General features: G+C 41.8%; 1 protein-coding gene across 5 annotated transcripts in view; it reads right to left on the reverse strand.

Annotated features, from left to right (window-relative positions):
• Window positions 1-10,323: 10,323 nt before the first annotated feature.
• Window positions 10,324-13,730, reverse strand: part of Znf608 (zinc finger protein 608) — a 112,743-nt gene continuing 109,336 nt past the window's right edge. For 4 of the 5 annotated variants that reach the window (XM_004854468.4, XM_004854470.4, XM_004854467.4 and 1 more), the window contains 2 exons: window positions 11,891-11,972; window positions 10,324-11,301 (listed from right to left, as the gene is read on the reverse strand). In XM_004854468.4, coding sequence (XP_004854525.1) covers window positions 11,295-11,301; window positions 11,891-11,972 — 89 coding nt within the window. In that variant the 3' untranslated portion in view covers window positions 10,324-11,294. Of the gene's footprint in view, window positions 11,302-11,886; window positions 11,973-13,730 lie in introns of those variants that run through there. The other variant, XM_087180531.1, reaches the window with a different exon arrangement.

Consider the following 13,730-nt stretch of genomic DNA (forward strand, 5'->3'; position numbering starts at 1 on the left):
AGTTAAATGATGGTGAAAATTGCACTAGACTGAGTGCCATAGCAACTCCAAGCCACAATGAATTAAAAGAGTGGGCAAGCCCTAAGGAAGTAGAAATAGTCTGTCAACAGGAGCAGAAGGGGACTGTTGCACAAAGAGAAGTAGAGGAAAGAGATTATGTGATACTCCAGAGAGATTTGGGGTTTTTTTAAAGACCATCACTGTGACCTGCCAGTTCCCTTTCTATCCTCAGATATTAGGAGACAGTCTTATGAGCTTTCAGTAAGCCTTCTTCACAACTAAGCTGGTTTGAATGAGCTTCTGTTTTTGGCCATAAATCTCCCTTGGACAAAGGGGTTAGGTGGCAGCAGTATAGGACTGTTTAAAATAAGCCTGAACCAGGAGGCCTTCTGGTATCCTAGTCCCACTCCTCACCCCTCGCCTCTCCTTGCTCACCAAGCAAGTTCATCCTGTCCTGCCGGACCCTGCTGGCGCCTTGGACTCCAGCAGAACCATTTCCATTTCTCCATTTCTCAAATTTGCAATTTGAACTAAGGGATGCTAGGCAGTACTGCCAGTCAGGGGGTGTCATGTGCTTGAAGAATCAGAGGGAGTTAGCAAGCAGAGAGAAAGAATGAGGCAGAGGAGGAGAGTTAGTGGACAGAAGAGGGAGAGAGACAGAGAGGCTGCCCAAGGCACCGAAAGAGCTCAGAGGTTCCAGGTCCTTCGAGCTTGGCCACACATCCCACTGTCCCACTTTTGTTTCTATGAGAACCCGTGTGCTCTTGCATTAATTTGTTTGTTTTTCTTAAATTTGAATAGGTTTCTTTTATTTACAGTGGAAAAGACTCTGACATCTCTAATTTTTTTTTTTTTGGTACCAGGGATGAACTCAGGACTTTACCCTTGCAAGCACGGTGCCACTGAGCAAAATCCCTGGCCCTGTGACTAAGGCACACTGGAAGGCCAGAAATAGCCAGGTGAGCCCTGCTAAGCACTGGGAGGGAGCTGCAGAGGCCATGCAGCTGCTTGCAAGGAGTGGAACAAGGTTAGCGATGCTCAGCCTTCCAGGAGAATATCCCACTCATACTCAGTACCAGTTCATCAGTTTCCTCCACTGCATGGTGCAAAGAAGTCCCTCCACCTGACCTGGCAGTGTGGCTGGCTCGGGCACCTACACACCCTTAGCACACCTGTCCCCGCCAGAGTCAGTGGAACGTCTGCCAGCCCCACAGGCCTCCAGAAGTGGCACTGCTGCAGCAAGAAGACTCAGCCAGAAACCATCCACAGAAACCATCCACAGCAGGCTGGCTGCTCAGAGGCACCTGGAAACTCTGCTGTGCAGCTCTCTTTCACTTCTTATCTGGCTTGTTCAACCTCAGACAGGGATAGCGACTCCTGCCAGACTCTGAGAGAGGGGTGGGGATGAGTCACCTCACCTTCCTGCCTCTGGGTACTCCTCAGTGGCCCGTTAGGCCTGAGCTCACAGCACCGCCAAGGTCAGGGGCCTCCCTGAGCTGCCTCCTGGGCCCACTCCCTGACTCATCCTTGCTCCACCCTTCAGCTGGGAGGCAGCCTGACTGGAGGACAGTCTGGTCACCAAATTGTTCATAAGATCCAGAACATCTTTGTACAGGAAGGGGAGGAAGGGGAAGAGAGACACACAGGCACGGTGGGGAGGGGGGTCTGAGGCTGAGCATACCAGGCTCCACATTCACTAGTTTTCACAGCAGAGCCCCAAAGCAAGTGCTCGGCAGCTCCACAGCAAATTTTCTCAGCCAATAGCAGGTCTGCAGTTTTGCTTTTTTCAGTTCCAGAGTGACAAGTGGCTTCTCCCAAGAAGGGGAGAGATGTGCCTCCGTCTATAAGGGGTGAGAGGGCCATGTCTGGGCTCTCTGTCCCTAGGAAAACTTGACTGTCAGTAGGCACTCAGGAAGCATTTACTGGATGAATTCTGCTTCACATACCGCTCATTCACTTTCAAAATTCCTTTTTTTGAAGGAGTTGGACCCCACACACACAATGGTTTCCAGACACTGGGTTTGCTGGGGGGACACTAGCTAACCTTTCAGCCAAACAGGGCGTAGCGCAGGGGACCACTTAGGTTTTCTTCTTCCCCTAGTAAGCACGGGGTGGGGAGGCAGGAAATTGGGGCCCATCCTTAATCTTTTTCCTTCCCAGGCAAAGTCTCTGCTCTGCTCTCTGTGCACGGGGAGTGCAAAGGTAAAGAGGATTATTCCCCATCCAACTGGAATACCCAGGGGTTCCCCAGCTACTTTTCTCCCAGCAACAGTTTTGAGTTTGGAGAAGGCTCCTTCTCAGCTTCAATACTTTAGTAACTCTAAATCAGTGCCTCTAAAAATAAACCTGGTTGCTCTTTCTCCTCAAGGAATCTCCCTTATTCCTGATATGGAAGAGTCTCTGCTTAGCTGGTGGCCTAATCAGTCCTTTCTCCTTCCTACTTTTTGTATACCAGGGCCCAAGACATGCCCTTCCTAACGTTCCAGGCCCCACCCCTTCCATTCTTGTAAGAGTGGTCAACTTTCTTTTTCTCTCCAGAGGATGTTACTTGTTTTGGAAAGAAGGTAGATCAGGTGCGCTCTCTCTCTCTCTCTCTCTCTCTCTCTCTCTCTCTCTCTCATGCTGGGGATTAAAATCACAGTTTTACACATACTCCACAAATCCTTTACACCACACTACACTCCTAGCCTCTTTCTACTTACATCTTTTAAAAAAATGTCTTTTACAGATATTTTGTAAATTTTTTTCCCTAAGGTGATTTTTTTTCCCTCTTGTTGCTTTGGGTTTTTTCGGGGGGGCGGGGGTTAGGGAATATGTAATGTTCAAGTAAAATAACAACTCTGCTTTAAAGGAATTAATAGTTTATTCTAAGTCAAATATGAGTGGACTCTTACCTTGAATGTCCCTTCTGTTCCCACCAGTAGAGTCCTACTCAACAGTGTCATGGAAGAGGAAAAAGAAATACAGCAGGTTTTTGAATCATCTTTTCTTACTCCCTTGGATGATCAGTGAAACTCAATGTCATATGTCTCACTATGCTAATTCTGCCCAACTGCAAGATTCATAAGGGAGAATCAGGTGTAACCAAGTGGCTGAGTTCTGCTTGAACACAGATAATTGCCACCTCCCACCTAGACCCATCTCATATGCAGGCAGGAGCACTAGGGAGGACTGCAGGAAAATCTACTAATCCTTTTTGACTAGAAGAAAGATGTATGTTTTGGGAAACAAAACACTCATCACATGCTGTATTCACCCTATTAGTACCCTAATTCGGAGCCAAGGTCCACTTTTCCATGAATGATCCAGGGGCCTGGCCTCATCTTTTGTGGCCTGAGGAAATCACGGTGATGATTTCCATGTCTCACTGGGGATGATTTAGGATAAGCATGTTGCCCAGCTGGGACCAAGGAAGAAACCAAGAAAGGTTTCTTCTCCCTAAGAGAGATACAGAAAGGTGCTGTCCAGCCCCAAGGATACTGATGTCCCTGGAGCAGTCTTCAGGAACACCTGTGGCCATGAACAGGAAGGAGAAAGCCAGGGAGGAATGAACACAGAGTATTTCAGAGAAGCAGAGGCAGTAGCTGGCTGGACAATGTCCGGGGCCCACTCTATCCCTGGCTTGGCCTTGTGAGTCATGGATTCTGCCACATGCAGGTGGAAACACCCAACTGACCCAGCCACCTTGCTAGACACACTCTCCCTCTCCATGACATTCATGCTGAAAACTCATCCTGCTGGTCTGGTACTCACATTTATCTTCCTCACCTGCCAAACATCACCCTTGAGAGGAACCTTGAAAATTCCTATCTGACATAGCAGGATAGGTGGGTGGTTGGACCACCTTTTCTAGACAGTGGTGGGGAGATGGGACCACCTTCTCTTTTCCATCTGCAGTTCTTTAGTGACTGAATGGGACCAGAATGCCTTGGGTCACTACTTCTGGCCACCCTTATGTGAATTTTTGAGTCAATTAGCTTATCTTGCCCCTGGTACCTGCCATCTGGAACAGAAGCCAAGAAAAAAATTAGCTTATTTATTTTTTTAAGGCTCCTGTCACTAAAGCAAAAAACCCAGATCCAGTATAAGTTTACATAAATTGGAGTTAAAATATTTTTATTTTGAAAATAAGTATGTTTCATATATTACCCTCTTCCATCAGAACACACAAAATACACCGGGGGAAGAGCTGGTTATGGGAAAACAGTTGAAAGTTGTGGTTTGAGCATCATTTTTTCTAATTTATTCATGAATCCTCTGGGACAAGAAGTACGATGTCATATGGAGATAATTAAAAGTCTACACTGAAAATGCTTTGCCAGAACTGTAAGAGTGACTGTTCAAGGGCCACATGTGAGTCTCTGCCAGACTCACCCAAGCATACGCTTTCTCCACAAGCCTCTGAAAACCAAGCACCAGTTCTCATCAAGCTCAACTCTTGTATTCTTGTATGGTTGACAGATGTATACAGAAGAGTACCCAAGAAACCAAGGCGGGCCACTGTAGCAACCTGTGTGAGCTATGCACTGAGCTCTTTCAGGGTTTCAGAATGCTGGTCCAGAAGTGGAGTAAAAAGGGTTGATACCTGGCTCAGGGAGACTTTGTCTCACGACTGTTTCTCTCATTCAAACCTGAGAAGGTACCGAGTTACGACCAGCCTGACATATGAACAACTTGGGTTAATTACATTAATGGAAGAGTCATCTGCCTCTTGTTATCTATAGCATGTACCCAAGTAAGCATCCAGATCTCAGCTGTATTAACTTACAACCAACCTTCCCTCAGGAACTGATTGAGTTTGTAAGTCACAGGTCCACTTTTCTTTAGGGAAGGAAAATAAGTTTGGTCTTGTTAATTACCCAGGGAGCTTAGGACCCTTTTTCTTTTCTTTTTTAAAATTTTTTTTGCAGAACCAGGGATCTAACTCAAGACCTTGTGCTTGCCAGGCAGGTGAGGTGCCACTGGGCTAAATCTCCAGCCCAGGACCCTTTTTTCTGAAGCAGCATGGCACAGTGGTTCTCAATCCTGTCCCTGTCACTTGACAGTGTAAACTTGGGCAAATTAATTTACCTCTGTACTATGGACTTAAAGTTTATGGGCTGAAAGTTAATACTCATTGTAGCAATGCTGAGAGGTGACGAGGTCACAAGATTTGCCCTCATAAGTGGTTTAATGCTGTTATTATAGGAGTGGGTCAGTTAGTTTAGGAGTGGGCTCCTGACACACAGATGAGTCCAGCCCTCTTCTCTCTCTCTTACCCATATGATGCCTTCCACCTCGTTCTGATAGAGAAGCAAATCACTGGCTACAGCTCCTCAATCATGGACTTCCCAGGTCAAGAATCACAAGCCAAATAAGCAATTTAGAAATTACTTAGCTTGTGGTAATTTGGTTATAGCAGCACATAACAGACTAAGACACTGCATCTCCATTTTGTCAATTCTAAAATGGGAATAGTAATTAAGCTATGAGAATTAAATGAATGTGAAGTGCTTAGAACAAGTTAGTGCACTGTAAATACTACATTATCATTATTACATATTATACCAGCTATAAACCATAGCAATATTTTTACACCATTGCTACATTTGCTATTTTTATATAGCAAAAAGAAATTTCTGTTGAATGTTACAGTAGGCAGAATAACGGCCCTCCACCAGTCAGTAGAAAGATATGTCAATATATGATTCTGGGGCCTGGGATTTAGGGCAGTGGCACCGGGCCTGCCTTGCAAGGGCAAGGTCCTGAGTTCGATCCCCGGTACCAAAAAACAAGACAAAACAACAAACAAACAAACTATATTATATATATATATATATATATATATATATATATATATATATGAATGATTCTGTTTTCCAAGCTTTTTGACTGAAGGGTAACAATTACTTTAAAGTGCATAAAGTCTCTTGGCTAGAAAATGTGAAGTAGGGGGTCTTATAAGCTAGAGGATCATTACTTTGTTACTCAAGAACCTAGTTTCTAGCTGGGCGTGGTGGTGCATGCCTGTGATTCTAGGAGGGAGGCTGAGGAAAGAAAATTGCCAGTTTGAGACCGGCCTGGAACATTTAGCAAAACCCTGTTTCAAAAACATGTATGTCACTGCCTAGCATTAGTAAAGCCCTGGTTTAATTTCAAACCCAGCTTGGGGGCTGAATGACTTAGTTTTTTGCAGAAGCAGGAAAACAGGTTTTATTCTGAATGTCCACCTTCTTTTTCCAGGGGCTGCCTGGAGAACTGCACTGAGAAGGTTGTGAGGTCTCCTTCAGACCCACCTACCCACCTGGAGAGCAGGTGCTGCCATCATTCGCCAGGTCTGCTACAAACTCGAGTCATGAATGTCATTCCACCTCAGTGTTTTGCCATTCCAGAGAGACTCGTCACATCAGGTGGCCAAGGGTCAGTATCATTTGATTGGACCTTACACCTGGACCGGAACCTGCACAGGCCCATAGGTGGTACCAGAGCTCTGCACTCACCATGATGTTGGGGACCTTCACTTTCTATTCACAGATTCTGGCTTGTTTCCTTTCACTTCATTTTCAACTGTCCAAGTGAAGGGCAAGAAAAAACTTCACTGAACTATATAGTGTGTCTGAGGGTCTCTCCAAGTCTATTCCTAAGAAACGAATGGATCTCCATGTGGGAAGGAAATCCAAGTTTAGTTCAGGCACCTCAAAGAATTACCCATTCAACCAGTTTTCCCAACTTGACAGTTTTCATTCCAGGGAAAAATATTTACTTTTGAAGGCTGATATAAAACAACATTGAAAATTTATGTTCTGAATTGAGCCCTCAAATTGTTTTAAATTGACCTAATTTTCAACCTGTAAATACTACTGTGTTGAACTCTGCATGGCCCAGTTCTTTTTAATGAGCTGGTGATCTTGTCCAACTTTGTCTATGTTGCTGAAATGAGCGTCCTGTTATATTTTCACATGGTTACCAGCAGCTCTTTAGAAGCAACAAAAAACAAGAAGGCTCAGCAGCCCAGCTGGGGGTAGAGGCCAGGCAGGAGTTCTGCGCCTCCTGACAGTTGACTGTCAGGACTTTTTGGAGAGGCCGTTGCTATCATCTTTGGGATGCAGGTCATGGGTGCTGTTAAACAGGCCAGGCCCCCTAAGCAAAGAATTATCTGGTACAAAACAGTAAGTGCTGAGGCTGAGAACCATCCTCTACTTTCAAGAATGATTTTGTTAAGAAACTGAAGAAGACTCCATGGCGAAAGCCCTGCTAGTAGACTGTGGCTTCCCTTTGCTTCTCTTCTAAAGTTAAATGAAAGTAAACAGCATGTTTGTCTCAGGCTATTACAGGAAGCAGGGAATGCATGACTGTAGTTAGTGACAAAAACAATCATAAATGGCTTTGCCTGTCTTATCTCCTTTTCTGAGTCAGAGAAGGAATGAAATGACCAGTAATTATCATTAAACTGTTTTATCCTGTATCAATCAGAGCTATTCATTCTAGTTACTCACAGACCCTTGGGCTGAAACCACCCTAACTCAGGGTCACAGCCAGTGTGAATGTGTAAGGCTGGCCTTTTTACTCTGTAAGTGTTAATGACTTGGGCAGAACATCAATGGCAAGTTTCCATGAAAAAGCCATCTGAGACCCTAATCTAGGAATAAATGGCTCTGTAGAGAGTCTACTGCCCTATTTTTAATATTCTGTATTCGATGGGACTGCAGCTATAAACAATTCTTCACTCTCATTTCTCCATGAAGTTAATTTGCACTGTGTCAGCACTGCAGGCTTTTTGCATATGTTCAGGACAAGCTGATATGAACAGGCCTGGAATGAATAATGTTTAGCAAAATCAATAAACCCTCTTATTAGTCACTAAGGGGACTGATTTTATGTCTATAAAAGTAAAACAATTAGAAGAGTATTAATGGCAGTTTCATCATAGTAATATAATAGAGCCAAATATGCTTGTCTTTTGGGAATCTTAATTTACCATTTGGTTCTGGCTATACACTCAGCCAGAGAAATGGCACACAATATAAACATGCTCTGGCCTTTGGCAATTCATGTTATCATCAGCAAAGATAACACTGTAAAAGTATGAGGAAGGAACAAAACTTCATTTAGAGATTAATATAAAACAGTCATGAATCATGTTCCAGTAAAAAGCCTGGGAAGGGGGACCTATTCAAATCACATTGTGCTTTTTGTTCATGTATCTCCCTGTATTTATCAGCATTCCCATTTATTATAGTAGCAGAGTTAAGCATGGTCTAATGCATGTATTTACGATCTTATCTTTTTAAACACCTAACTAGAAGTGATTAAAATCCTGGCAAGTAATAAACATATACCCTGTGTATTTTGTAGCTTGTATATGTATGATTTAAAAAATATGTATTGCTAAAAGCAGAGAAATCATCAGGAATCTTCAGTATTGCCCAGTCTTTATCGATAACATGATAATTTTATATCTGGTGAAGATATAAATTGATCTGAATTCTGCTCCTGTGTTCTGGCAGTTAAGGGACTAGCCAGGAACTGGAGGACCCTAAAGGCAACTGAGACAGATGATGTGAAGTCTTCAAGGATATATAAAAATATGGTTTAAGAACTGAAAAAATTCATAGCTTAAAAAAGATTTTAAAATATTTGAAGTAGTCTTACATGTAGGAACAAACACCAGAAACAATGTCTTTATAAATGACAACACAGATGAAACTCAAAAGAAAAATGAAATAAAAATTGGGGACAAACACCCTCAATTGGCATCTAGGAAGAACATAATCTAGACTTGCAAGGCAAGAAGCAAATGCAACACTTTAAGGTGACCTTTCAAAAGCAGAGGAAATATTTCAATTGCAAAAAGTCTGTTCATTTATGAGGCAAAGACCTTTAAAGAATAACCAAATTGGGCTGGGGATTTAGCTCAGTGGTGTGGCTGCCTGCCTCACAAGCACAAGGTCCGGAGTTAGATCCCTGGTACCAAAAAAAAGAATAACCAAATTATATCAAGACAAATTCTGTCAATTTAAAGAAATCTTTAGTAAACAAAGTGATAAAACTGTCATTAGTAATTATAGTAAAGTCATAACAACCTACCTACTGGAAGCCAATGAAACCAACCATTCCAAACACAGGAAGAAGATTCCCTCCCACCTGAGGACTTCTGCCCTTACTTTTCCCCCAGGAAGAGCAAGCACCTCGCTGCTGATCTCTGCAGTGAAGCCTTCCCTGACCGCTCTGTTCACCTGTACCAACTCTTTCCTGTACATTCACTGTGCCCAACCTAGCCTATAATTTCCTTCATAACATTTATCAACCACCTAACATACTGTTATGACTTGTGTCTTAGATGTCCCCCAAAGCTTCATGCAGGCAGAGGTGGGGCTTTTGCAGGGTTGGCTGGATCTAGAGTGTGTGGCGCTGGGATTGATTCATGGTGCAGTGCTAGGATCAAGGGCACTGGAATGGAGCGAGTGCTATCCGCTCTAAGCAGCCTGGATAAGATAAAAGGGACAGAAAGAGGCTTATCTCATCCCTTGCTTCCTTTGCTATCTTTTGGCTGGCATGAACTGTTTTTCCTCTGTGACACCCCTCTGCCAAGCCACCCTGCCTTGGAGCCAGCCGATTATGAACTGAAACCTCTACAAACCATGAGCTAAATAAACCTTTCCTCCTTTAACTTTGGATGTCAGGGATTTTGTCTCAGCAACAAGAAAAGTAACTAAGACACATATTTTGTTATGTTTTTAACCCACCCACAAAATAATGAAGGTTCTATAATAGGACAGGAAGTTTCATTTGCTCCGTTCATTTCAATAAATTCCAGCACAATGTGCCAGGCCTAGGGGCACAGCAGGTGCTAAACAGCTCTCTGCTGGAGGTAACAAAGGTGGAAGGAAGGAAAGAAGGGCGGGAAGGAGGAAGGAAGAGAGGGAGAAGTAAAAAGAAAAAAAAGAATAATGTGTTAAAATTTGGTACAATATATTCTTGTAAATCAATTGAGTGACAGCAACAGGCTGACTTATTATCTGCTGCCCATATGATACAAGATTTCTTTCTTTTTAGTTTTTAAAACTTTTTATTAGTATATGTTTGGAATATCATTCCACATTACAGAAATCTATATACTAATTTGTAGTGATATGTTCCATAGTTGGAGGAAATACCCTATAAGTGTGTGTGATATATATATATTTTCACTGAATTATAAATACACTGTTGGGTTATTATACCCATGTATCGTATAAGAAACGTATATCATGTCTTATGCACTTACAGTACTAAGAAATCCTTCTCTGAAAGTTAAAATCACTACCAGCCAGCTAGAGATAACACGAGACAGACAAGAAGCCATTATAAAAAAAAAAACTTTTTAATTCTGATTGCCAAATTATTTAAGGCAGGTATAAAAAAGGAAAGCATTCAATATACATTTTACATAAAATAAACTAGATTACAGCATAAAACAAGTAACCAGGCAATGGCGTTAAAGTCTTTCTTCTAAAACTGGAAAATTGTAAACATTTAAAAAAAAAAAAAAGGACTGCAGGACTATTCAAGTAATAGAACAATCACAGATGTCTCTGTTACGCAGGCTATTGGGTTATTTGCCATTCAAGATTATCAAAAAATGACACCTCAGTATTCACAGATGCTCATTATTTCCCCATTTTAATCTTTACATTATATACAACACAGTTTTTGTGGTACTGGCAACCCCATGCCTTCCAGAAGTATTTTTTCCCACAATGCACAAGTACAAACAGTGACTACAGGAACACTTTACACTGATGCGTCTTTAGCAGGCGCCACCGACAGACATCTAAACTGTACCGAAGTGTCATCATCACAGTTCGCCTTTCTGAGGGCTCACGGGAAATATAGGAAGGGTATGCAAGGGGCAGGCACACTGATACATAACGTTATTTATTTACAATTTAAAAGGAAAAAAGGAAAAGAAAGTAAGCAGCCTTTTGTGGCTAACACTTTTCAACATGACAAATACATTTTTTATTTCCTTTACTGAGTGGTTTGCGACTTGGCAGCAGACCCTGTGTGTGCGAGCCTGGTTACTGATACAAAAAGTAAAGAATATATATATATATATATGTATATATACAGATATGTATACGTATATATATATAAAACAGAAGTTTAATTACAGCAACATTTGTTACTCTGTGATAAAATCTGTAATTTACAAAAATGAAATGACTGGTTTTTGCCTGCCATTAAGGCATTTCAAATTAACACCATGGAACTGATGTCTGTATATAGCGCTTCCCCATGTGATCCAGTCACATGACACCATACTTCTAATTCTGTTATTCTCTGCAAAAGAAAAGCACACATTAGCATAGGACTCTATCAACATTTGATGCTGAAAACCTGGAAACACTGAGACTGAGAGAGTTATTTTAGTTCTACTCCACTCATGGAATTCAATGCTAGACAAAATGATTTGACATGATGTGATGATATAAATTTTGTGGAAAAATGTTAATGTTATGTTAATAACTTCTTTAAATTATTTTCCTTCTTAAAACAACTTAAGGGGTAATTGAACCATGAACAAACATTACTTTTGGCATTACGATAATAAATTTCTGTATTTGCAACTTTATTTGTAAATAAAACAAAAGGAATCATGGTGAATTACTTTAACAAAGCTGTGAGGAAAACCTAAAGAAATTTCAAGTGTGTAAAAAACTAACCGGTTCATTGACAATCCAGGGTACATTTAGAGAATGTGGCTCATGGAATCCAAGTTGATGTGAAGCACACAGCATAAGCACATTCGTTACAATGCTAGGAAACCTGGGGACCTAACGTTTTCATCTAAAAAGCCAATCCTGGCTTTTTCAAAACCACTATGATGTCTGTGTCTAGGACACGAATTTAAAATGAAGAGGACATTTACCTTCTTTGTGTAGGAAACATTCCTGATGCAGATGCCTGAGCAGCCACCTGCTGAGAGGCAACCAGGGCAGCAGAGGTCAAGCCTAATGGAGGAAGAAATGGGGGTATCTGAGACATTTCCACAGAGAAGAGTAGACACAGGCAAAGGCTGCAGACCCAGCAGCAGCAATCTGTCTTTTCCTAGGCACACATATGAAATGTTTCATGCTTCAAGGACAGAGAATAAACCATTTGGTCTAACCAATATCTATCCCTTTACTGAATACTCTGTGGTTTTCTTTTTTTTTGTTTATTTTTGTTTTGGTACTGGGGATCAAACTCAGGACCTTGGGCTTGTGAAGCAGGCGGTGGGACCACTGAGCTAAATCATCCCCCCTCACCGCCCTACTCTGCGGTTTTCTTAATAGCTATTCAAAGAGTATATAGCGTTTTCTCTGCCTCCACAAGGTGCTAAATGGTTTGCACATATTCCTGAATAAGAAGCTCAGAAGAAATAAGTGCCAGGTAACAACAGGAATCAAAAGTCATAGTAAAACATAGACACAACATGCTATTTCCTTAGAATGCAATACTTTTATAATAACTTTGATCACTTTAATATTTCTCCAAGTGATTTAACACAGTGCATCTGATAAAGTACGTGAAATCAATAAATCAAACTTAGAAATAGCCTCAATTTATAAGACAAAGGTAACAGAGACTGAAACAGCTCTCCAAACAGCATTAAGTTGCCTAACAGAGAACTCCTTTAAATTCTATAGAAAACAGTCCTGGGAAACATAAAGTAACAAAGTAAACCTAAAGAAGATTACTCACTTCTTTTATGTCCTTTATGTGGACATACTTTCTTTTTCCCAGTGGTAATGTAAGACAATACATAACAACAAGAACATAAGAGAAGATATTCTGCTCACATATACAGTTATGATATATGAGTAAGTTAGATCATAATGTGTTAGAAACCAAACCCACTTCTCTGCCAAGTTCCCAAGTTCACACTCAATACAAGCTGTTTAGGAAATTGAGATGCTTGCTTGACATCAAGTAATCAGAATTAAATAAATAAAAATGATCTTGCTCTCTAATCACACAGCAAGGTAAGAGGAAACCTCCCCATAGTTACAAACTGAATTGTGTCTCCCTGAAATTCCTACGTTGAGGTCCTTAACTCTAGTTTCACTGCGTTTGGAAACAGGGCCCAGGAAGAGGTAATTAAAGTAAAATAAGCTGACATGGGTCTCATCCTAATATGAATAATGGGAAAGGATCCATGTCCCCTTAAGAACAGACGCTCAGGTTTAGGCTTCCCCACAGAGTGAGAACACCCAGATGGTGGTGTACTGGCCAAAAAGCCTGTGAAAGTGCTCACCAGAAACTGAACCTCATCTCCAACTCCCAGCCTCACGAATTGTGAGAAAATGAATTTCTGTTGTTTAAAGCAATGTAATCCATGCTACTTTGTCATCACCACCCATGCTGCCAAAGACGGCAGGATCCCAGGCAGGTGGGACTGCTGGTGAACACCGGGCCACCACCACACCTTCTGAGGTGACGTGCTCAGCTAATACACCACGAACTGATGGCTCTGCAGGCCAAGTCTACAGATTCTTAAAAAGGTTTCTTTTGCTTGACCTTCGATCTTTACTGAAGGCCATAACAGTGAAGGGCTGTGAAGGGCCTTCGAATTAGATTAGATAGAAAGTGCTAAACTGAATCTCCTCACTCCCATCACTTGCATAGGAAAAGAGCAACTTAAAAGGCCTGCAGATAGGAAGACAAAACAAAATTTCACCAAAGCCTCCCACTATCCCTCCCTTTTCTCTACAATTTCCTTGAAGCAG

This window comes from Heterocephalus glaber, unplaced genomic scaffold (assembly GCF_053883595.1).
Source record: "Heterocephalus glaber isolate CG9 unplaced genomic scaffold, H.glaber_assembly_v1.0 deba00001463, whole genome shotgun sequence".
In the NCBI taxonomy this organism is placed as follows: Eukaryota; Metazoa; Chordata; class Mammalia; order Rodentia; family Bathyergidae; genus Heterocephalus; species Heterocephalus glaber.